Source organism: Macaca thibetana, chromosome X, assembly GCF_024542745.1.
Source record: "Macaca thibetana thibetana isolate TM-01 chromosome X, ASM2454274v1, whole genome shotgun sequence".
Taxonomy (NCBI): domain Eukaryota; kingdom Metazoa; phylum Chordata; class Mammalia; order Primates; family Cercopithecidae; genus Macaca; species Macaca thibetana.
The window spans coordinates 96,883,022-96,906,668 of record NC_065598.1 but is presented as its reverse complement, the minus strand read 5'-3'; the positions used below and the strand labels follow the sequence as shown (position 1 = coordinate 96,906,668).

Here is a 23,647-nt window from a genome sequence, read left to right as displayed (position 1 = left end):
TTGTTATTCCTTTCAATATTTTTATGTATGTATGTATTGTTAGTTGGTGGAGACAAGGTCTCACTATGTTGCCCAGGCTGGTCTCTAACTCCTGGTCTCAAGTGATCCTCCTGATTCAGCCTCCTAAAGTACTAGGATTATAGGCATGAGCCACTGTACCTGGCCTATACTTATTAAGACATAAACTTGAAACTTTTATCCTGATTTCCTATTTCAAACCATTTTCCCATGTTGTTTATTCTTCAAAATTATCATTTTCAATGATGCTTCATATTCCAGTCAGTATATATACAAGAATTTAGTTAACAGCTTAGTCTTCAGTTTGGCAAATAGCATGCACTCAATTTGCTAATTAAATTATTGAATGACTGATTCCCTTCTACCATTTCATTTTCAGTGTCCATCTGTTGAGGTCTTACTCTAGATCAGGGGTCAGGAAACCATGGTCTACCTGTTTTTGTAAATAAAGTTTTACTGGGACACAGCCACATTCATTAATTTATTATTGTCCACAGTTGCTTGCACACCACACCAGCAGACTTGAATAGTTGCAACAGAGACAATATGGCCTTCATGCTCAGAATATGTATTATCTATCCCTTTAAGAAAAGGTTTGCCAACACCTTCTCTAAATAACAGGAAAGTGAAAAAATAAAGTATTTAATAGTACTAGAGAAAGCAACAAGAGCAAAGACTTTCTTTAAACAAAAATTTGTATTTTTGTAGTCATGACTCTAAACTTTAAAGTCTAAACTACAGCATATTCCATATTGCCTCTTCTGTACTTAGAAATGGTTTGAGAAAGAATCTAAACATATTTTTAATAAGCATGAATTTAGATATGGATTTTTTTTTTTTTTTTTTTTTGAGACGGAGTTTCACTCTTGTTGCCCAGGTTGGAGCACAATGGCATGATCTCGGCTCACTGCAACCTCCGCCTCCCGGGTTCAAGCGATTCTCCTACCTCAGCCTCCCGAGTAGCTGGGATTACAGGCATGCACCACCACGCCCGGCTAAGTTGGTATTTTTAGTTGAGACAGGGTTTCTCCACGTTGTTCAGGATGGTTTCGAACTCCCGACCTCAGGTGATCTGCCCGCCTTGGCCTCCCAAAGTGCTGGGATTACAGGTGTGAGCTACCATGCCTGGCTGGACTCTTTTTTTAAAAGAAAGAATACATGTTATGACCATGTCTGCCATATGCTACCCAGAGAATAGCAATTTTCAGTATAAAAAATGTGTTACCTCATACGCTTAAGGATATGAACTATTAGCAACACTATCATGTTGAATATGAAATGAGTGTTACACAATCACTTGCCCTAGACTCCAGCATTATAGGAAATCTGACATTCTCTTTTAATCACATGTAGAAAGGAAAAACTCATATATATTAATTATTTTAAAATTGCCTGTCAAATATTTAGGTTGGTGCAAAAGTAATTGCAGTTTTTGCTATTTCAATGGCAAGTACTTTAATAAGTACTTGGGTTATAAAAGGCTTAGTCCCTGCCTGGAAGAACTCAGTCCATTGAGCTATTAGAGGAAAGGAGAAAGCATATCTTCTTATTTCCTATTCTTTACAAAGTATGTTTAAATACAGAATTCATTTGTATTGCAATTTGGTCAGTTTATGAACAGAAACAATATGAGGTTAAGAGAGATGTCAAAGGTTAAGAGAGAGACAATGACGTACCACTTGTCATTCAACCACACCTGTGCACCACAAGACATGCAGCAGGGATAAGCATCCTGCATCCTTACTTTCTATCGACACTTCCAAGGTTACCACTCTTTCACCCTTGTATAGAAAAAGACCTCCTCTGAGACTTACTTCACCCAACTTTACTACCTCTACCTTACCTATACCTTGTCAGCTCACTACTAACCTAGTACCTTCCCCAAAATTCCATGAGGATTTGGGCATCTCACTCAGTTTTCAGCTCTAACTCTAATTCCAATATCATGCCAGACGACTTTAATGTCCCTATCAACAAATCACCGTAGTCTTAGAGTTTACTGACCTCAATTCCAATGACCTGATAATCATCTATAGAAATACTGTGTATTAGATTCGCCGAATGACCCTGACTGCTTTCCTGCCAACTTAGCAATGTTTTTGACATCATATCCAGCGGTTGAAGCATGTTTCAGAGCTGGCATGAAAGCAAGAATCTGCAGTTCCCAAAAACAAAGTGAAAGTAGAAACACTAAATATTAAACAAGGTTTCTCACCAATATTTCTCGCCAAACCTTAAAAACTTTGAACTTACGACTTTAATAGCTACAACGGGAGGCAGGGGTAGGGTGGGCAGAGGATAAAGCTTAGGACCCACCCAATGTGTAGATTATGCAGAGGATCTATTATAATAAAAAACTGGAACCCCCAAGAGCTACACACTAAGTGTATGGTTGTGAAATTAAAACCCCACTGTGTTGAACAGGACAGCAAGTAAACTTGCTTGTCTTGACCTTGGGAATGGGTGAAAGGAAAATAAAACCTTTCCCAAGAATTTGTAACCACAAGCCAGCTCAAAAAATGTCTGCAGTTTGGCCAGGCATGGTGGCTCATGCCTGTAATCCCAACACTTTGGGAGACCAAGGCAGGCAGATTACCTGAGGTCAAGAGTTCGAGACCAGCCTGACCAACATGGATAAACCCCGTCTCTACTAAAAATACAAAATTAGCCAGGCATGGGGGTGCATGCCTGTAATCCTAGCTACTCAGGAGGCTGAGGCAGGAGAATTGCTTAAACCCAGGAGGCAGAGGTTGCAGTGAGCCAAGATCGCACCATCGCACTCCAGCCTGGGCAACAAGAGCAAAACTCTGTCTCAAAAAAAAAAAAAAAAAAAAATTATATATCTATATCTATATCTATATATATCTGCAGTTTGAATTTACACAAATGGGATGGCCTGGAAAACCTAAAGAGAATAACTTAAAGTGGCTCTAGCTTAGTTGTAACTCCCAGGTAAATCATATATCTTGTATCCAGGGACTTGTATCTAGAATACAGAAAGAACTCTTACAACCCTATAGGATAATGAACAACCCAATTTAAAAGTGGGCAAAGGATCCTAACAGACATTTCTCCAGGGAGGGTATACAAATGGTCAATAAGCACATGAAAAGATGCTCAATATCATTAGTTATCAGGGAAATGCAAATCAAAACCACAATGAAAGACTACTTTACACCTACTAGCATAGCTATAATCAAGTCAGATAAAATAGCCAGTATTGGTGAGGATGCGATGAAATTTGAACCCTGTTATAGATTGCTGGAGGGAATGAAAAATGGTACAGCCACTGTGGAAAAGAGTTTGGCGATTCCTCAAAAAGCTAAACATAGAATTGCCATATCATACAGTAATTTTTTTCCTAGGTATACACTCAAAGGAACTGAAAAAGCAGGAACCTGAACAGATATTTATATACCAATATTCAACACAGCATCATTCACAATAGCCAAAAGGTGGGAACAACTCAAATGTCCAACAACAGATGAATGGATAAACAAAATGAGATATAGTCATCCCTTGTTATCAGCAGGGGATTGGTTCCAGGACTTCCCCTCTCCGCCACCGTATCAAACTCTACAGATTCTCAAGTTTGTTATATAAAATTGTGTAGTACTTGCATATAACCTATGTACATCCTCCTGTATACTTTAATCAGGGGGTGCCCAGTCTTTTGTTTTCCGGGCCACACTGAAAGAAGAACTGTCTTGAGCCACACATAAAATACACTAATGATAGCTGATGAGCTTAAAAAAAATCCCCCAAAAACTCGCATAATGTTTTAAGAAAGCTTACGAATTTCCGTTGGGCCTCATTCAGAGCAATCCTGGGTTGTGGGTTGGACAAGCTTGCTTTAAATCATCTCTGGATTAGTTATAATACTTAATATAATGTAAATGCTATGTAAATAGTTATTACACTGCATTTTTTATTTGTATTTTTTATTGTTATCTATATCTTTTAATATTTTCAATCAGTAATTGGATGAATCCATGGATGCAGAACCCTCAGACACAGAGGGCTGACTGCATATATATGAAGTAGAATATTATTCATCCATAAAAAGGAATGAAGTTCTGATACATGGTACAAATGAATGAACCTTAAAGACATTATGATAAATGAAAGCAGCCAGACACAAAAGGATAAATACTGTATGATTCCACTTATATGAGGTGCCTAGAATAGGCAAATTCATAGAGACAGATAGTAGATTAGAGGCTACTAGGAACAGGGGAAAGAGGGAATAGGGAGTTACTGTGTAATGGTTAGAAAATTTCAGTTTAGGGTAATGAAAAAGTTTTGGAAATAGATAGTGGTGATGCTTGCACGACACTGTGAATGTAATACATGTCACTGATATATACACCAAAAAAGTTTTAAAATGGTGAGGGTCAGGCACAGTGCCTCACATCTATAATCCCAGCACTTTGGGAGGCCAAGGCAGGAGGATTGCTTAAGGCCAGAAGTTCAAGGCCAGCCTGGGCAACATAGTGAGACTCTGTCTCTAGAAAAACTTTAAAAATTAGTTGGGCATGGTAGTGCATGCCTGTGGTCCCAGCTACTTTGAATGATGAAGTGGATGACTCATTGTATGGTATGCGAAATAAATCTCAATAAAGCTGTGTTTGTCTTTGGGTTTTTTTTTTTTTTTTTTTGAGACAGAGTCTCGCTCGTCACCCAGGCTGATCAATCGAGGTTGCAGAGAGCCATGATAGTGCCACTGCACTCCAGCCTGCACAAGAGTGAGACCCCATCCCAAATTAAAAAAAAAAAAAAATAGAAATAATGAAAAAAAATAAATGGCCGGGCTCGGTGGCTCAAGCCTGTAATACTAACACCTTGGGAGGCCAAGGAAGGCAGATCACCTGAGGTCAGGGATTTGAGACCAGCCTGGCCGACATGGTGAAACCCCGTCTCTACTAAAAATACAAAAATTAGCCAGGCATGGTGGCGCATGCCTATAATCCCAGCTACTCGGGAGGATGAGGCAGGAGAATCACTTGAACCTGGGAGGCGGAGGTTGCAGTAAGCTGAGATCGCACCATTGCACTCCAGCCTGGGCAACAAGAGTGAAACTCTGTCTCAAAAAATAAATTAAAAAAAAAAAAATTTAAGTACTAATACACCAGGCACGGTGGCTCATGCCTGTAACCCCAGCACTTTGGGAGGCCAAGGCAGGCAAATCACCTGAGGTCGGGAGTTCAAGACCAGTCTGACCAACATGGAGAAACCTCATCTCTACTAAAAATACCAAAAATTAGCCAGGCGTGGCGGCACATGTCTGTAATCCCAGCTACTCAGGAGGCTGAGGCAGGAGAATAGCTTGAACCCGGGAGACGGAGGTTGCACTGAGCCAAGATGGCGCCACTGCACTCCAGCCTGGGCAACAAGAGTGAAACTCCATCTCGGGAGGGGGAAAAAAAAAAGTACTAATACATGCTATAACACAGATGAAACTTGAAAACATTTTGCTAAGAGGCAAGTGATAAAAGACCACATTATTACATTAGTTCATTTATATAAAATGTCCAAAATAGGCAAACTTATAAAGACAGAAAATTAGATTAGGGGTTGCTTAGAGCTAGGGGGTTAATAGAGAGATGGGAGTGATAGCAAAGGGTATGGGGTTTCTTTTTTTTCTTTTTGAAATGATGAAAATGTTCTAAAATTGACTATGCTGAAATGGTTGTACATACCTGTGACTATACTTAAAATCAGTAAATTGAATACTTTAAATGGGTGAATTGTGGAGTATGTGAATTAAATCTCAATAAAGCTGTGTTTGTCTTTTTTTTTTTTTTTTTTTTTTTTTGAGACAGAGTCTCGCTTGTCACCCAGGCTGGAGGGTGCAGTGGTGCAATCTCGGCTCACTGCAATCTCCGCCTCTCCGGTTCACACGATTCTCCTGCCTCAGCCTCCCAAGTAGCTGGGATTAGAGGTGCCTGCCACCATGCCTGGCTAATTTTTGTATTTTTAGTAGAGACGGGGTTTCGCCATGTTGGCCAGGCTGTTCTCAAACTCCTGACCTCAGGTGATCCGCCCCCCTCAGCCTCCCAAAGTACTGGGATTACAGGTGTTAGCCACCACGCCTGGCCTAAAGCTGCTTTTTAAAAGTAGCTAGAGAGAAAAGAAAAAAAAGGATTACAATTAGACTGATTCAATAACATGATGGAAGCAAGGAGCCAGTGGAATAATATTGTCAGTATCCTGAAAAAATTTAACTGTCATTCTAGAATTCTACATACACCAATACCAGTTTTCAAGAACAAGGGCAAAGTAGAGACATTTTCAGACAAAGAGTTTGCCATCAAAAGATTTTCAATGAAAGAATAAAAAATACACTTTTAGCCAAAGGAAAATAATCTCATCTTGAAGGTGTGAGATGCAAAAACAAATGATGAGCAAAGATACTGGGAGATATGTGGGCAAATCTAAACAATTATCAACTGTAAAAATAATATTGGTCAGGCGCAGTGGCTCACGCCTGTAATCCCAACACTTTGGGAGGCTGAGGCAGGTGGATCACCTGAGTTTGAGACCAGCCTGACCAACATGGAGAAACCCTGTCTCTACTAAAAATACAAAAAATTGCACCATTGCACTCCAGCCTGGGCAACAAGCGTGAAACTCTGTCTCAAAAGGAAAAAAAAACACCTCCTCTGTGTGTGTGTGTGTGTGTGTGTGTGTGTGTGTGTGTGTGTGTGTGTGTAAAGGGATGGAGAAAAACAAGGTAAAACTAAAACCAGACAACAACAGCATATAAGCCAGGAGCAGTGTGATGAGAGCTAAAGCATTCTTCTGCACCATATGACACGAAGAGAAAAAAAAGAACAAGAAAAAGAGAGTTAAAGCATCCTGAGGTTTTTGTATCCTGTAAGATAAAGGTACAGATGCCAGTTACCTTTAGACTTAAAGTATGCATGTTAAGTAGGTACAAAAACACTTAGGTGACTTCCAAACAAGAATAGGAAAAAAACTACGGTCAAAAAAAAAAAAAGCTCATTTAGAATATCTCAAAATAAGATATCTGAATTTATTTCTACTATAATCACTACACCGAGGTAAATGAACTAATTATCAGCCGGGCACGGCAACAGAGTGAGACTCCGTCTCAAAAAAAAAAAAAAAAAAAAAAAAAAAAAAAAAAAAAATTAGAAGACCCCTTGGCTGGTGTGGTAGCTCACACCTGTAATCCCAGCACTTTGAGAGCCCGAGGCCGGTGGATCACCTGAGGTCAGGAGTTAAAGACCAGCCTGGCCAACATGGTGAAACCCCATCTTTACTAAAAATACAAACAAATTAGCCGGGCGTGCTGACAGGTGCCTGTAATCCCAGCTACTTGGGAGGCTGAGGCAGGAGAATCTCTTGAACCCAGAAGGTGGAGGTTGCTGTGAGCTGAGATCACGCCATTGTACTCTAGCCTGGGCCAAAAGAGCAAAATTCTGTTTCAAAAAAAAAAAAAAAATTAGAGGACCCCAAAATTGCTTTTTGTTTTTCTGGGTAATGTCTGTCAACACTCACCAGGTTAGAAATAATACTGAGAATATTTTTTTTTGAGACAGGTTCTTGCTCTGTCACCCATGCTGGAATACAATGGCACCATCACAGCTCACTGCTGCCTCCAACTCCCAGGCTCAAACGATCAAATGATTTCTGCCCCCCGCCCCAGCCTCCCAAGTAGTTGGGACTACAAGTGCACGCCACCACACCCAGCTTTTTTTCTTTTTTCCCCAGTAAAGATGAGGTCTCACTAGGCTGGAATGCAATGGCATGATCTCAACTCACTGCAACCTCTGCCTCCTGGACTCAAGCGATCCTCCTGCCTCAGCCTCCTAAGTAGCTGGGACGATAGGCACATACCACCACACCTAGCTAATTTTTGTATATTTTGTAGACATGGGGTTTCACCATGTTGTCCAAGTTGGTCTCGAACTCCTGAGCTCAAGTGATCTGCCTGCCTCGGCCTCCTCAAAGTGCTGGAATTACAGGCATGAGCCACCACGCCCAGCCCATTTCTACAAATCTTTTTAATGTCTCTGGCTTAAGAGAATACAGTTGGAATCTGTGCTTCTATATTAATTCTATTATGTTTTGATTGAATTGCATGAAGAAAATCCAGCCTCACACAGATATATAGTTGGAAAAGGTAGGAACAGTTTAAAAGGCTTTTCAGAAAATTATGGATATTAGTCTTTGCTACTACACCAAAACTTGACAAGTGGTAGTTTCTTAAGGGGTAGCTGTAATGTGGAATCTGAAACACTCTCAATAAAAGCTCTGTACTCTGTTCCATTAAAATTCGTTGATGTATCTTGTATTTTAAAGGGTTCTTTTACCCATTTATGAATTTAGAACATCATACTTGTTCATCAGGAAAATATTGGCTCACTGAGTTATACTGAGCTTCCAAATGCTGACACATTTCATTATATGGTAACTAAAAATCACAACATTAATACTATCACCAATTATTACAAAAGTCTTTCAGGTATCTGAAAGCTGTCAGGTTCATAGTGGCAGATACAAATTTTCTAAACTTTAATTTTTCACTTGAATGCTCAAATGTTATCACTGGCAACAGATACGGCCAGTTGTTTTCTTTGAATAACAGGCTTGTTTTGTTCATTTTCAAGAAAACATCTTCCAAGTACCCAAGTCTGTATAACTATGGTTCGTATGTCAGTCATTCTTTTTTTTTTGAGACAGAGTCTCACTCTGTCGCCAGGCTGGAGTGCAGTGGCGTGATCTCGTCTCACTGCAACCTCTGCCTCCTGGGTTCAAGCAATTCTCCTGCCTCAGCCTCCCAAGTAGCTGGGACTACAGGTGTGCGCCAACATGCCCAGCTAATTTTCCTATTTTTAGTAGAGACGGGGTTTCACCATGTTGGCCAGGATGGTCTCAATCTCTTGACCTTGTGATCCGCCTGCCTCGGCCTTTCAAAGTGCTGGGATTACAGGTGTGAACCACTGCGCCCGGCCATCAGTCATTCTTTCAAATAAAAATGGAGCTAGTTTGGCTCACAACTCAATCACACAAATGCTTTTCCTCAGAATAACCATTGTACTTTAGTATGCAGGACTTTGTTTGTACTTGCCATTTCATTACACAGAATATTAAAGACGTAGAGATTTAATAAAACTATTGAGTTAATTTTTATGCTTCACTTGACATTCTTTTTTTTTTTTTTTTTTTTTGAGACGGAGTCTCGCTCTGTCGCCCAGGCTGGAGTGCAGTGGCCGGATCTCAGCTCACTGCAAGCTCCACCTCCCGGGTTCATGCCATTCTCCTGCCTCAGCCTCCCGAGTAGCTGGGACTACAGGCGCCCGCCACCTTGCCCGGCTAGTTTTTTGTATTTTTTAGTAGAGACGGAGATTCACCGTGTTAGCCAGGATGGTCTCGATCTCCTGACCTCGTGATCCGCCCGTCTCGGCCTCCCAAAGTGCTGGGATTACAGGCTTGAGCCACCGCGCCCGGCCTACACTTGACATTCTTAAGTGAAATTAGCATTTTTGTTTTTTTACCACAATGAAGAACATAATAAAGAACATGCTAGTACAGTTTGGTGCCACTGCCTTGATTCATGTTAAATGGCCAGTAGTTTTACCCAGAATTGCTTTAGCACCATCAGTGCTAAGGTCAACAAAGTGAAAATGGCAAATAATACCTTGGTTTTATTATGAAAATAATTTTGACCTCTTGGACTTCCCGAAAGGGTCTTAGGAAGCCCCAGGGGGTCCACAGACCATATTTGAGAATTTCTTGTCTACGACATCATGTTATACCTAGATTATCATGTCAGCTTCCTAACTAGTATTCCTGCCTTCGGCCTCTCTCTTAATTCACATTGTTGGGCACTACTAGATACAGCTTCCTACAGAGCTGCTTTCAACATATTCCAGCCAAAAATATTCAGTGATTTACCCACTGAATAAAGTTCAAATTCCTTAGCATCACATTGGAAGACCTCTACAATCTGTCTTCACCCAACTTTTTCAGCCTTACCACCTAACACCATCGCCAATTAAGTCAGGCTGGTCTATTTAAGGTCTCCTAAAACACAATTTACACACCTCACGACTTTGCTTGAAATATTCCCATCATATATCATTTTCTGTCACCAAATCCCAAATCCTATTCAACCTGTGAGGCCCAGCTCAACACCCACATACTTTATGGTGCTCTTAACTAATCATTTTGAGTTACAGTGCTTTCTTCCTTCCTGGAAATATTATAGCAATTATTATCTTCAAACTCTCATATGCTGTTTTATAATTTATGTTATTTCCTTAATTCCCCAACTAGATTTCAAGTTCCTGGAGTATAGAAACCCTATGCTTATCTTTGAATCTTCTACAGTGCCTAGAACAATGCAATGAACACACTGGAAACATCATTTTAAAAAATAAAATCAATAAATGAATTCCCTTCCCAAAGGCAAGAGAAATACAGTTAGACGAGTGATTCACACGGTCTGTGAACTACTGATGGTCCTTGAAAGTCTTCCAGGTGGACAGTAGATTGATTTCTTAAAGTTATTAATGTTTTTAAGGGAAATAATTATGCTATTTAATAAAAATCACTCCATTGGCACTCATGAAAAGTAATCCTCTCCTTCTCATTAATTTTGATGAGGCTTTTGCAGTGTTAATCAAGAAAATGTAGAGTAAATGACTCAAAGGACCCTGTTGAAGTGGTTTAAAAGGGAAAAGATAGCAATAAGTGCTCTAGATCAGCAAACAAGACTCCAATGTGAAATCAACTTTATCTGTAACATTTTTATTTCCTTAAAATAAGATATAAAGTAAATATGATAAAAACTTTCTATTTGTTAATCTGAGAGACAGGAGCAAAATAGAATGTTATTATTTGCCCTTTTCTGTATATTTGATATGTCTATGTTATCTTGGTACATTTCTGTATGTTTGATATATTTTTAAAATAAGGAAAAACACATTGTATAGCATGCTGAAGGATATATGGTGCATCAATATACACTCATGTACTATTTGATTGATGCCTAATGCTGTCCAATTTTTACTTACCAGTGCATCATCTTGCAATGAAGCAAAAAAGAAGCCGTAGAGCAAGTTAATTTGCTCCTTACGATCAATGAAGTCAAACATTGCAACCAGCCAACGATAAAAAAGTACCTATTGAAGAGACAAAATACTTATCTTTAAAGAAATACAACTGGTACAGAAGAGTTTAATTCCACCCCCCGTCCCCCGTCGCCAGGGCTATTTTAGAGGCTTCAGGCACAAAGTAGAATAATAGATTTTATTTCTCAGTAAAAATTTCTGTTTGAACATAGCCCTTGCATCAAGATATATTGTTCCAAAACTACAGGCTTTGCACAAAAGGCCAATGTCATTACTTGATAAGTGGCTCTTCCTTGTCAGTCCTTAAGTGGTTCTGAAGGACTTACAATCAAAGAGTTTAAAAAGATTACCTTGGTGCTACCAGAACACTTGTCAACACAAAGCCAGGAGACTGCCTTAACCACAGAATCTTGTGATATTACTGTTGCTGGGATCATGCACTTCAATATCCGTGTGTTTACAGCATTTCCTGGAAAGGAGACAAGCTAAATTAAACTACATTTTGATGTCTCAATTGTTCTTTTACTATTATTCACTCTCGGATCTAAAAATCTCACATTAGGCTGGGCATGATGGCTCATGCCTGTAATCCCAGCACTTTGGGAGGTCATGGTGGGTGGATCACCTGAGGTTGGGAGTTCGAGACCAGCCTGACCAATATGGAGAAACCCCATCTCTACTAAAAATACAAAAATTAGCCAGGCGTGATGGAGCATGCCTGTAAGCCCAGCTACTCGGGAGGCTAAGGCAGGAGAATCGCTTGAACCCAGGAGGCAGAGGTTATGGTGAGCTGAGATCGTGCCATTGCACTCCAGCCTGGGCAACAAGACCAAAACTCCATCTCAAAAAAAAAAAAAACCTCACATTATATTGAAGGCAATAAAAACCAACAGTGTGTAAAATTCAGTATCTCTTATCATTATTAATAAATTGTTCAAAACAAAAATGTACCTTTAACTACTGATGTAAACTATAAGGCAATGGTGAGGCACAGTGGCTCATGCCTATAATCCTAACACTTTGGGAGGCCGAGGCAGGCGGATCACTTGAGCCCAGGAGGTCAAGACTAGCCTGGGCAACATGCCAAAACCCCATATCTACTAAAAATACAAAAATTAGTCAGGGGTGGTGGGGTAAGCCTTTAGTCCCGGCAACTTGGGAGGCTGATGTGGGGGAAACACCTGAGCCCAGGGAGGTCGAGGCTGCAGTGAGCTGTGATCATGTCACTGCACTCCAGCCTGGATGACAAAGTGAGACCCTCTCTAAAAAAAAAAAAAAAAAAAAAAAAAAAAACAAACAAACAAAAAAAAACTATAAGGCAAATTATTTGGCTCAAATATTTCTATTTAAAAAATATAAATGAGTACAGGGTTTCTTCTTGGGGTGATGAAAATGTTCAAGAATTAGATAGTGGTGATGATTACACAACTCTGACTATGCTTTAAAGAAATGCTGAATTTGGAGCCGAACGCGGTGACACATGCCTATAATCTAAGCACTTTGGGAGGCTGAGGTGGATGGATTGCTTGAGCCCAGGAGTTTGAGACCAGCCTGGACAACACAGCAGGACCCCGTCTCTATGTGAAAAAAAAAAAAAAAAAAAAATTAGCTGGGCATGGTGGCGCCTCCTGGGTGGCTGAGGCCGGAGGACTGCTTGAGCCTAGGAGTTTAAGATTAGCCTAGGCAATATAGTGAGACCCCAATCTCTACAAAAAATACAAAAATTAGCCAGATGTGGTAGCACATGCCTATAGTCCCAGCTACTTGGTAGGCTGAGGTGGGAGGATCACTTGAACCTAGAAGGTGGAGGTTGCAGTGAGCTGAGATCACACCACTAGACTCCAGCCTGGGTGACAGAGTGAGACTCTGTCTCCAAAAACAAAAATGCTGAATTTTTAAAACAATGAATTTTGCCAGGAGCGGTAGCTCATGCCTGTAATTCCAGCACTTTGGGAGGCCGAGGCAGGCAGATCACCTGAGATCAGGAGTTCAAGACCAGCCTGGCCAAGGTGATGAAACTCCATCTCTAATTTAAAAAATACAAAATTAGGCCAGGCGTGGTGACTCACGCCTGTAATCCAGGCTGGGCGACAAGAGTGAAACTCCATCTCAAAAAAAAAAAAAAAAAAAAAATTAGCCGAGTGTCATGGTAGGCGCCTGTAATCCCAGCCACTCAGGAGGCTGAGGCAGGAGAATCACTTGAACATGGGAGGTGGAGGTTGCAGTGAGCCGAGATCACGCCATCGCACTGCACCCTGGGCTACCAGAGTGAAACTCCATCTCAAAAATAAAAAAGTAAAAAATAAAAAAATAATGAATGTTATGAGGGCATGGTGGCTCACAACTGTAATCCCAGCACTTTGGAAGGCCAAAGCAGGCAGATCATCTGAGGTCAGGAATTCAAGACCAGCCTGGGCAACATGGTGAAACCCCCATCTCTACTAAAAATACAAAAATTAGCTGGGCGTGGTGGTGGGCGCCTGTAATCCCAGCTACTTAGGAGGCTGAGGCAGGAGCATCGCTTGAAACCGGGAGGCAGAGGTTGCAGTGAGCCAAGATCACACCATTGCACTCCAGCCTGGGCAATAAGAGTGAAACTCCGTCTCAAAAAAAAAAAGAAAACAAAAGGAAAAAACAATGAATTTTATGGTATGTGAGTTATATCTCCAAAAAAGCTTTCAATCACAGGAAAATTTCAAAGATTTTTTTTTAATGGCCTCATAGACTAATTTATTTAAAGCTACTGATGGACACTTTGCATGAGGTGTTACATTTAAGAATGTATTTGTTCATGAGAGAACGTGAGCCAGAAATAAAAACATACATATAAAATTAAAATGTATATATTTGTATCATCCGCTCACCCCAAAAAAGCAGGAAGAGTAGCAGAATAGAACAGATATTCTTTTTTTTTTTGAGACAGGGTCTGACTCTGTCACCCAGGCTGGAGTGCAGTGGCGCAATCATAGCTCACAACAACCTCAAATTCCTGGGCTCAAGCAATCCTCCCACCTCAGCCTCCAGGGTAGCTGAGACTACAGGCATGTGTCACCATACCTGCTTACGTTTTTTATTTCTAGCAAAGACAAGGTCTCACTATGTTGCCCAGGCTGGTCTCGCACTCCTGGACTCAAGGGATCTGCCCACTTTGGCCTCCCAAAGTGCTGGGATTACAGGCATGAGCCACCATGACTGGCCTAGAACAAGATATTCTTGGAATTGACTAGCAGTAATACCATTCTACACTAGTCCAATCTTTCCACTTGATCTCAGGCCTCTATGGTATTCTCCCATCTGGTAATAGAAATGATGTCACAGAGATCACCTGAGGGCAAGAGTTCGAGACCAGCCTAGCCAACGTGCTGAAACCCCATCTCTACTAAAAATACAAAACTTAGCCAGGCATGGTGGCGGGTGCCTGTAATCCCAGCTACTCAGGAGGGTGAGGCAGGAGAATCGCTTGAACCTGGGAGGCGGAGTTTGCAGTGAACCAAGATCGTCTCAAAAAAAAAAAAAAAAAAAAGTCACAGAGGCTGGCTTTGAATACATCCTATCTCAACTTCTGTTAATTAAGGCTTCAAGAATTAGAATATATCTCATCACTTTGTACACTATCATTCTGTGGAGAAGAAAGGAAGCAGTGATGATAGGTAATGAATCACAAAAATAAAAATCTCTGCTTTCCACTCTTGTGGTTTCTTTTCTTGTTTTCTTTCTCACTCCCATCCACTAACTCTTCGAAATTTAAAATAGTCTCACCACTAACACATTACACGTGCACCAAATTCAAAGGGAGAATTCAATACTGATTCTATTTTTACTTCCAAGTGACTTAATTTTTAAAGAATCTAAAGTCCCTTTGTACCTAATTATGATGACATTTCTAGCATACCTGCCTCTGAATATGCATTGAAACTTACCAAAAGAGCTGCATGTAAAGATCTAGTAGGGATGGGGGACATCACAGAAATAACTATAATAAAAGGGAGAAAAGGAATTAAGGAGGCCACATTTGACCTCAGCAAATTCCAGCTTAGCAGAAAAAAAAAAAATGAAAAGTAACAATAGAAAGCCAGAGATTATTTTTTAAATTGCTATATAAGTTTCCCAAGTCTGAGGCATGCATTTTGAGACACCTCACGTCCTGGCAGACATCAAGATAACCTAATCATTAATTTCTGAGATAAAGAAAGGAGGCTGGGTGCAGTGGCACGCACCTGTAGTCCCATCTACTTGGGAGTCTGAGATGGGAGGACTGCTTGAATCTAGAAGGTCGAGGCTGCAGTGAACCGTGATCATATCACTGCACTGCAGTCTGGACAACAGAGTGAGACTCTGTCACGAAAAAAAAATTTCTAAAACAGAAAACATCTGTATACTCCACATGTTGTTTTTTTGTTTTGTTTTGTTTGAGATGGAGTCTCTCTCTGTCACCCAGGCTGGAGTGCAGTGGCATGATCTCCGCTCACTGCAAGCTCTGCCTCCTGGGTTCACGTCATTCTCCTGCCTCAGCCTCTCAAGTAGCTGGGACTACAGGCGCCCACCACCACGCCCGGCTAATTTTTTGTATTTTTAGTAGAGATGGGGTTTCACCATGTTAGCCAGGGTGGTCTTGATCTCCTGACCTCGTGATCCACCTACCTCAGCCTCCCAAAGTGTTGGGGTTACAGCCGTGAGCCATTGCGCCCAGCCCCTACTCCATATATGTTTTAAAGTGAGATGGGAGTGGGTGAATTGATCTTGACAGACATTGTTCAGTTAAACACGGATTCCTGGAAAGATATTAGAACCAAACAATCTAAAACCATCTACAAGAAAAAAAACAATTTTATTAGGTCTCATTTAACTTTCTAGGGAAACACAGAGAACTAATCAGATAAAAATGGAGAAATAAAATACCTGACAGTCATATGTTGAATTCGGTTAGTAATGTGTTGTTACTTTAAAATAAATACACATACCCCTGCAAATATGCTGCTAGGATATAAACAAAGGAATCTAACATGCGACAGCCAAGAAACACTTAGTATATAAAGCACTTGGTTTTGAGAGCTGTCTTAATCTTTCTTTTTTTTCCCCAGAGACAGAGTCTTGCTCTGTGGCCCACACTGGAGTACAGTGGCACCATCATAGCTCATTGCAGCCTCAAACTCCTGGGCTCAAGTGATTCTCTTGCCTCAGACTCCCAAGTAGCTGGGACTACACGCACATGCTACTGCACCTAGCTAATTTTTTTTTTTTTTTAACATTTTGTAGACAAGGTTTCGCTTTGTTGCCCAGGCTGGTCTCAAATCTGGCTTCAAGCAATCATCCTGCCTTGGCCCTCCAAAGTGCTGAGATTACAGGCATGAGCCACTATACCCAGCCTTAACTTTTTTTAAGTAGAAAAAAAAGCAGCAATGTGGTATAGTATAAGCACTAGAATGGGAGTTTGGTCATCTTATTTCCCCAGTTCTACCTCTGACATTAAGCAAGTCTCTTTAACTACTCTGAGCCTCTTTTTCCTCACCTTTAAATGAGAGTGTTTAGAGTCTAAAATACCTTCCAAGTCTGAATTTAAATGAGAAAAAGTTAAAAGGTTCAAGTAAATAAAATATTGACCAGGTATTATTTCTAAGAACCTCTTCCAACCATCCCAACCATCACCAATGAATTTAGAACAGGAAAAGATGCACTTGCACAAAAGAAAAAGCATCTTAGCTGGGCACGGTGGCTCATGCCTGTAATCCCAGCACTTTGGGAGGCTGAGGCAGGCGGATCATCTGAGGTCAGAAGTTTGAGACCAGCCTGGCCAACATGACGAAACCCCGTCTCTACTAAAAATACAAAAATCAGCCGGGTGTGGTGGCACATGTCCATAATCCCAGCTACTCAGGAAGCTGAGGCAGGAGAATTGCTTGAACCCGGGAAGCAGAGGTTGCAGTGAGCCGAGATCACGCCATTGCACTCCAGCCTGGGTGAAAGAGCGAAACTCCATCTCAAAAAATAAATAAATAAAATAAAGAAAATGAAGGTAATGAAGTAGACTAAGTGATCTTTTAAGATGCCTTCCAGCAACATTGTTGAAATTACTACGTATGCTTAAGATAAATACTAAAAAACGGTTCTCATGTATTTGGTGACAAAAGTATGTATTTTGCATTTTATTTGTAATGATATATGGTAACTGGTCATTTTCAGCATATGCACACAGAAACTTTTGGCCTAAACACACAAAAAAGCCCATTGTATAATCTTAACAGATTGGTCTTATGAAGAGAACAGTAAACATAAAAAACTGCAACTAATTCCAATGAACAATCTAATTCAAAGTCTAAAAGGAAGGTCGGGCACAATGGGTCACGCCTGTAATCCCAATGCTTTGGAAGGCCAAGGAGGGCGGATCACCTGAGGTCGGGAGTTCGAGACCAGCTTGACCAACATGGAGAAACCTCATCTCTACTAAAAATACAAAATTAGTCGGGCATGGTGACACGTGCCTGTAATCCCAGCTACTCGGGAGGCTGAGGCAGAAGAATTGCTTGAACCCAGGAGGTGGAGGTTGCAATGAGCCAAGATCGCACCATTGCACTCCAGCCTGGGCAACAAGTGCAAAACTCAATCTCAAAAAAATAAATAAACAAAGTCTAAAAGGAAAAACTAATAGCAAAGTGATGACAAAAACATCCAAGACCGGGCACAGTGGCTCACGCCTGTAATCCCAGCACTTTGGGAGGCCGAGGCAGGTGGATCACGAGGTCAGGAGTTCAAGACCAGTCTGCCCAAGATGGTGAAACTCCGTCTCTACTAAAAATACAAAAACATTAGCCAGGCGTGGTGGAAGGCACCTGTAATCCCAGCACTTTGGGAGGCCAATGTAATCCCAGCTACTCGGGAGGCTGAGGCAGAGAGGTGGAACCCGGGAGGTGGAGGTTGTAGTGAGCTGAGATTGCACCACTACACTCTAGCCCGGGCGATGGAGTGAGACCCAGTCTCCCAAAAAAAACAAAAAACAAAAAATGCCCTTGGCCAGGCACGGTGGCTCACACCTGTAATCCCAGCACTTTGGGAGGCCAATGCAGGAGGCTCACGAGGTCAGGAGATGGAGACCATCTTGGCTAACACAGCAAAATAAAATACAAAAATACAAAAAATTAGCCAGGTTACGTGGCACGTGCCTATAGTCCCAGGAACTCGGGAGGCTGAGGCAGGAGAATTGCTTGAACTCAGGAGACAGAGGTAGCAGCGAGCTGAGATCGTGCCACTGCACTCCAGCCTGGGTGACAGAGCGAGACTCCATCTCAAAACAAAAAACAAAACAACATCCCCCTCGAGCCAGGTGCGGTGGCTCAAGCCTGTAATCCCAGCAATTTGGGAGGCCAAGGCGGGAGGATCACTTGAGTCTAGGAGTTCCAGACCAGCCTGGGCAATATAGTCAGACACTGTCTCTATTATAAAGAATGTGTGTGTATACCTATCTATATATATATGTGTGTGTGTGTGTATATATATATGTGTATATATACATATTTTTAAAACAAAAAAATATAGGTGCTAGGTGCGTTAAAAGAACAAAAAAAAGCATCTCCTCAACATACCAAATTTGCCACTGAGTGCAATATTTAATAGAACGTCAATTTCTTCTGAAGCTAACCCATTCTTCCAAGCCACATTTTCCACAGTTTTCAAGTGTTTTTCCAAAGTTTTATCTTTATTCTGTGAAGTTTTAACGGGACCTGAAAAAAGAAACAATATTAAATAGTGAGACCTTTAAAATTATTTCAGTCTTCAGCCTCAATAATAACAATTTGAAACTCTTTAAAGGAATAGCTTAATGACCAGGCGTGGTGACCCACATCTGTAATTCCAGCATTTTGGGAGGCCAAAGCAAGAGGATCACTTGAGGCCAGGAGTTTGACACCAGCCTGGGCAACATGACAAGACTCTATCTCTACAAAAGAATTAAAAACTAGCTGGGCATGCTGGCACAATGACCATGCCACTGCACTCCAGCCTGGGCAACAGAGCAAAACCCTGTCTCCAAAAATAAATAAAGGAGTTTATGTAAGATGTGTCTTCACAAAAACCGTTCAGAGATGTTTTTAACTAAAGAATATTTAACAGTGATAGCACCTTCAGTGAGGAAAGCTGGATTATGCCCTGACATTTCTATTCTAAACTAACTAAAAGCATTGAACTTAGACTACAACCTGTTTCAATACTAGGACAGTGGTTCCCAAACTTTGCCATACATTGGAACCACCCAAAGCCTTTAAAAAAATCCCTATGCCAGGTTGCATTCCATACCAATAAAATCAGAAAGTCTAAGAGTGGATGCCTGACGTCAGTTTGTTTGTTAAAGATTCTCAGAGCCAAAGGGGTAGAAAGGGAGGAAAAGAAAGAAAAGAAAAAAAGATTCTCAAGTGATCCCAATATGCAGCAGTTTGGGAACCACTCTACTAGTAAGTTTTGTTGTTGTGTCCCTAGTGCCCAGCATACTGATATGTAGTAACTGCTCAATGTCTATTAAATAAACAAAAGCATGAATGAGCAAAATTATGCTTTCCTTTAAAAACTCTTCAGAAAAAAAGACTAGACTATTTTTACAGAAATAGGACTTTCATAAGGAAAACAATCCACCTTTACCTTTCTCAAAATATTCCACTGCCATTTGCAAAGCATCTTCAGCTTGATCATCAGCATGCTCATAATCTCCCACTGGATTGTTTTGTCCATGTTTTGAGATGTTCTTTGAGTTGCTTGGACCCTGTTTTACTTTCCAGGCTGAAAGCGTGGTCTGAAAACTATTACTACCTTGTGAAATCCTGTTTTGTGCCTTGACGTTCTTAACTCTCTTTTGAGGTGACATTACTGCATATGTTCTACACAGAAAACAAGTGTTATCATTAATCAGCCAAACAGTCCTTTTTTATCCACAGAGAGAGGGTGTGTTTCCAGTATTTAGTATACAATAGCTAGCATACAACAGGCATGCAATAAATAAGTTGACAACAATTCAGGAAACAAAATCTAGAGGTTGACTTTCTCAGAAAGTCCTTGCCCTAAATAGAAATAGAAACAACCTGCCAAGGAACATTCATCAGCTGAACTAGCTTTCTAGTGGAAAAAAACAGTAAGAGTACAGGCAACATATGCAAGTTCTCTCTTAGAATGGCTATGTCATATAAATGGGTCCAAAACTAATCCATCTCGGCCGGGCGTGGCGGCTCACACCTGTAATCCCAGCACTCTGGGAGGCTGAGGCGGGCCTGACTTGAGGTCAGGCATACAGGAGTTAGAGATCAGCCTGGCCAATATGAGGAAACCCTGTCCCTGCTAAAAATACAAAAACTAGTTGGGCATGGTGGCACACACCTGTAATCCCAGCTACTCAGGAGGCTGAGGCAGGAGAATCGCTTGAACCCAGGAGGTGAAGGTTGCAGTGAGCAGAGACTGCACTGCTGCACTCCAGCCTGAGTGACAGAGCGAGACCCTGTCTCAAAACAAACAAAAAAACTAATCCATCTCAATAACTCAATCTTACTTTCTCCACTCCTATTTTCCCCACTTCTCCTTGATTTTGCTTTTAAACTTTATGCTCCTAAATTTGTCAGTGCTAAGTCAAAGCTGCATAGTTCAAAAGCCAAACTGGTGGCCAAACTACGCACTTTCAGGAGACAAATATTCCCATTCATTCACTTAATAAATAATTACTAAATGTCATCTATCTGCCAAGCACAAGTCTAGTTACCAGGGATAAAATAATAAAACAATCAAGGTCCCTGCTCTCATGACACTTACACTGAAAGGCGAGGTGAGAGTCAATAAATAAGTATACAACTAAGACCGGGCATGGTAGTTCACACCTGTAATACCAGCACTTCGGGAGGCCGAGGCCGGAAGATTCCTTCAGCCTAGGAGTTCAAGACCAGTCTGGGCAACACAGTGAGACGTCTCTACTAAGGATTTAAAAAATTAGCTAGGCATAGTGGCACGCGCCTGTAGTCCTATCTACTCAGGAGGCTGAGGCAGGAGAATCGCTTGAGCCCGGGAGGTCGAGGCTGCAAAGAGCCGTGATTGCGCCACTGCACTCCAGCCTGGTTGACAGAGCAAGACTTTGTCTGAAAAAAATAAAAAGTAAAAGGAAGAAAAGTAAGCAATAATGAATATAATACACAGTGATGTGACAGAAATGAAGCGGGGATGGGAAGCTACATTGTAACTTTGTAATAAGTGTTCAGAGAAAACCTCTCTGAGGTGACCTTTGAACTGAGATTTGAATGCCAAGAAGGAACCAGCCATGAGAAGATCTGGTGGAACAGTATTTCATGGAAAAGAGGAAGACATGCTAAGACCTTTAAGACTTTAAAGCAAAAAGAGCTTTATGTGTTAAAGAAACAGCAGCTTGACAGGGCAAGGTGGGTCACACCTATAATCCCAGCACTTTGGGAAGCTGAGGGCAACATAGTGAGACATTGTTTCTTTTTTTTGAGACAGTCTCACTCTGTCACCCAGGCAGGAATGCAGTGGAATGATCTCTATCTTGGCTCACCACAACCTCCACCTCCTGGGTTCAAGCAATTCTCCTGTCTCAGCCTCCCGAGTAGCTGGAATTACAGGCGCACACCACCACACCTGACTAATTGTTGTATTTTGGTAGAGACTGGGTTTCACCATGTTAGCCAGGCTGGCCTCGAACTCTTGACCTCAAGTGATCCACACCCACCTCGGCCTCCCAAAGTGCTGGGATTACAGGCGTGAGCCACCACGCCTGGCCCAACTCTGTCAAAAGAAAGAAGAAAAAAAGGAAAGAAAGGAAAGGAATGGAATGGAAAGGAAGAAAGGAAGGGAGGGAGAGACAGAGACAGACAGAAAGAAGAAGGAAAGAAAGAAAGAAAAGAAAGAGTAGTAACATTAGTCTAGAGGGAGTGGAATGAAAGAGGTAAAAGGTAATGAGCGATGAAATCAGAACGTAGCCAGTGACTAAGATCATATTGGGATTTGCAGGCCAGAGTAAGGAGTTTGGATTTTAAGTGTCATGGGAAAACATTGGGGAAGGGGGAAAGGTTAGAGAGTGGAGCAATACCACCTGATTTGTGTTTGAAGATCATGTTAGTTGCAGTGCAGAGATGAAAACGTTAGAGGTCAAGGAGAGAAAAGAAACCAAATAAAAAGCTGTTGCAGAAGTCCAGAAGAAGGATGACTGTAGGCCTAGGGTGTAGAGGTGGAAAATGATTGGATTCGTGCAATGTTTTGGAGTTAGATAGAGCAGGCTGTGATAAAAGAATTGGATGTAGGGAAAAGGGAAGAGGAACCAAGAATGACTTCTAAGTTTCTGGCTGCAAATAGGAAAAACGAAAGGAATGGTCGGAATGACACTTACTCAATCCCACCTCCCTGGAACAGATGAGGCCAGATCAGGAGAGGAATATGTCCAAACCAGTGGGAAGGTACAGGTTCCGAGTTATTTCCTAGGTTCCTAGGAAAGAAGGGCAAGGGAACAGCTTCTGACCCCACCCAGTTGAACCATCCCAGGGCTTCCCAAGGATCCCTGGAGGGAAACTGGCTACGGAAAACCCGACCGCAGTCACACCTTGCAGGATAGTCCCACCCTCAAAAGTTAAAAAATTCTCTTCGCTCCCATTTCGCGCGGTGCTTAACAGTACCTCCTCACCTGACACTCTACCTGTACCCGCACAGGCCTCTGACGACCGAATGCCGCCTCCGGAATTCAAAGAAGCTGACTCCACCCCACGCATGCGCTTCCGCGCAAACCCAGGCGGCGGCTGGGCGGAGTAACGCACTCAGCTGAAGCCTGATTGGCTAGAGGTGGCGGGTGGCTCGGTGGCGGGAGGTGGCGCGCGCGATGACGCTGACGTAGACCCAATTACGGAGAGCGACTTGCCCCACCCACCTGAGCCTGTGGGGAGCGCAGCGAGTGGGCCGTTGCTGCTGGTGTCAGCTGATTGGCTGGCGTTTCCACTGAGCTAAGAATATTCATGTTCGTAATTTTGCGTATAGCGAGACAATTCGTGTCTGGGTTCTTGAATTTAACATGATCAATTATAGTGATTATTTTGCCTAGGCTGACCCAAGATGTCGGGACTTTGTAGGAAATGTGAAACCGTAAATATCACAATAAAGGTGGCTTCTCCCTGGCCGAGACTTAAGTTAAAGGGCCTGTCGCTTTCCCCATGTGAACCTAGAGCGTGGGAGGAAAGAAAGGCTGGATCTGCCCTCCTTTTACCGAGAATGGGTATGGATATCCTCCAGAGTTTTCTAGAAACCGGCTGTCAACATGTAACTATTCCTAACAATGAGGAGTTAATTGACCTTAAAGAAACTGGCTTTAAAACAGCAACAAGGGTTTAGTCTAAGCTCTCAGCTTAGTCCCTAATTTTAATCTCTTAACTAGAGTAGGAATAAAAGAGAAAAGACAAATTTAATGACTCTCACTGAGTTGTTGAGACCAAAACATACCTATAAACTTTAGGCAAACTTGGCGGGGGGGATTGCGATCTTAGAGATGAATAATCAAAGTTTATGTA

The 23,647-nt window shown here is 41.6% G+C and overlaps 1 protein-coding gene across 3 annotated transcripts in view; it reads right to left on the bottom strand.

The window, feature by feature from the left end:
* The window catches only part of CENPI (centromere protein I), a 63,913-nt gene extending 41,063 nt beyond the window's left edge, over nucleotides 1–22,850 (bottom strand). Inside the window, exons 1-6 of one of the 3 annotated variants that reach the window (XM_050775920.1) lie at nucleotides 22,774–22,850; nucleotides 20,901–21,220; nucleotides 19,746–19,981; nucleotides 18,698–18,835; nucleotides 11,471–11,589; nucleotides 11,064–11,171 (exon numbers count right to left, since the gene is read on the bottom strand). In XM_050775920.1, the coding sequence (XP_050631877.1) occupies nucleotides 11,064–11,171; nucleotides 11,471–11,589; nucleotides 18,698–18,835; nucleotides 19,746–19,968 (588 nt within the window). In that variant the 5' untranslated portion in view covers nucleotides 19,969–19,981; nucleotides 20,901–21,220; nucleotides 22,774–22,850. The remainder of the gene's footprint in view (nucleotides 1–11,063; nucleotides 11,172–11,470; nucleotides 11,590–18,697; nucleotides 18,836–19,745; nucleotides 19,982–20,900; nucleotides 21,221–22,773) is intronic. The other 2 variants (XM_050775921.1, XM_050775922.1) reach the window with 2 other exon arrangements.
* Nucleotides 22,851–23,647: the final 797 nt, after the last annotated feature.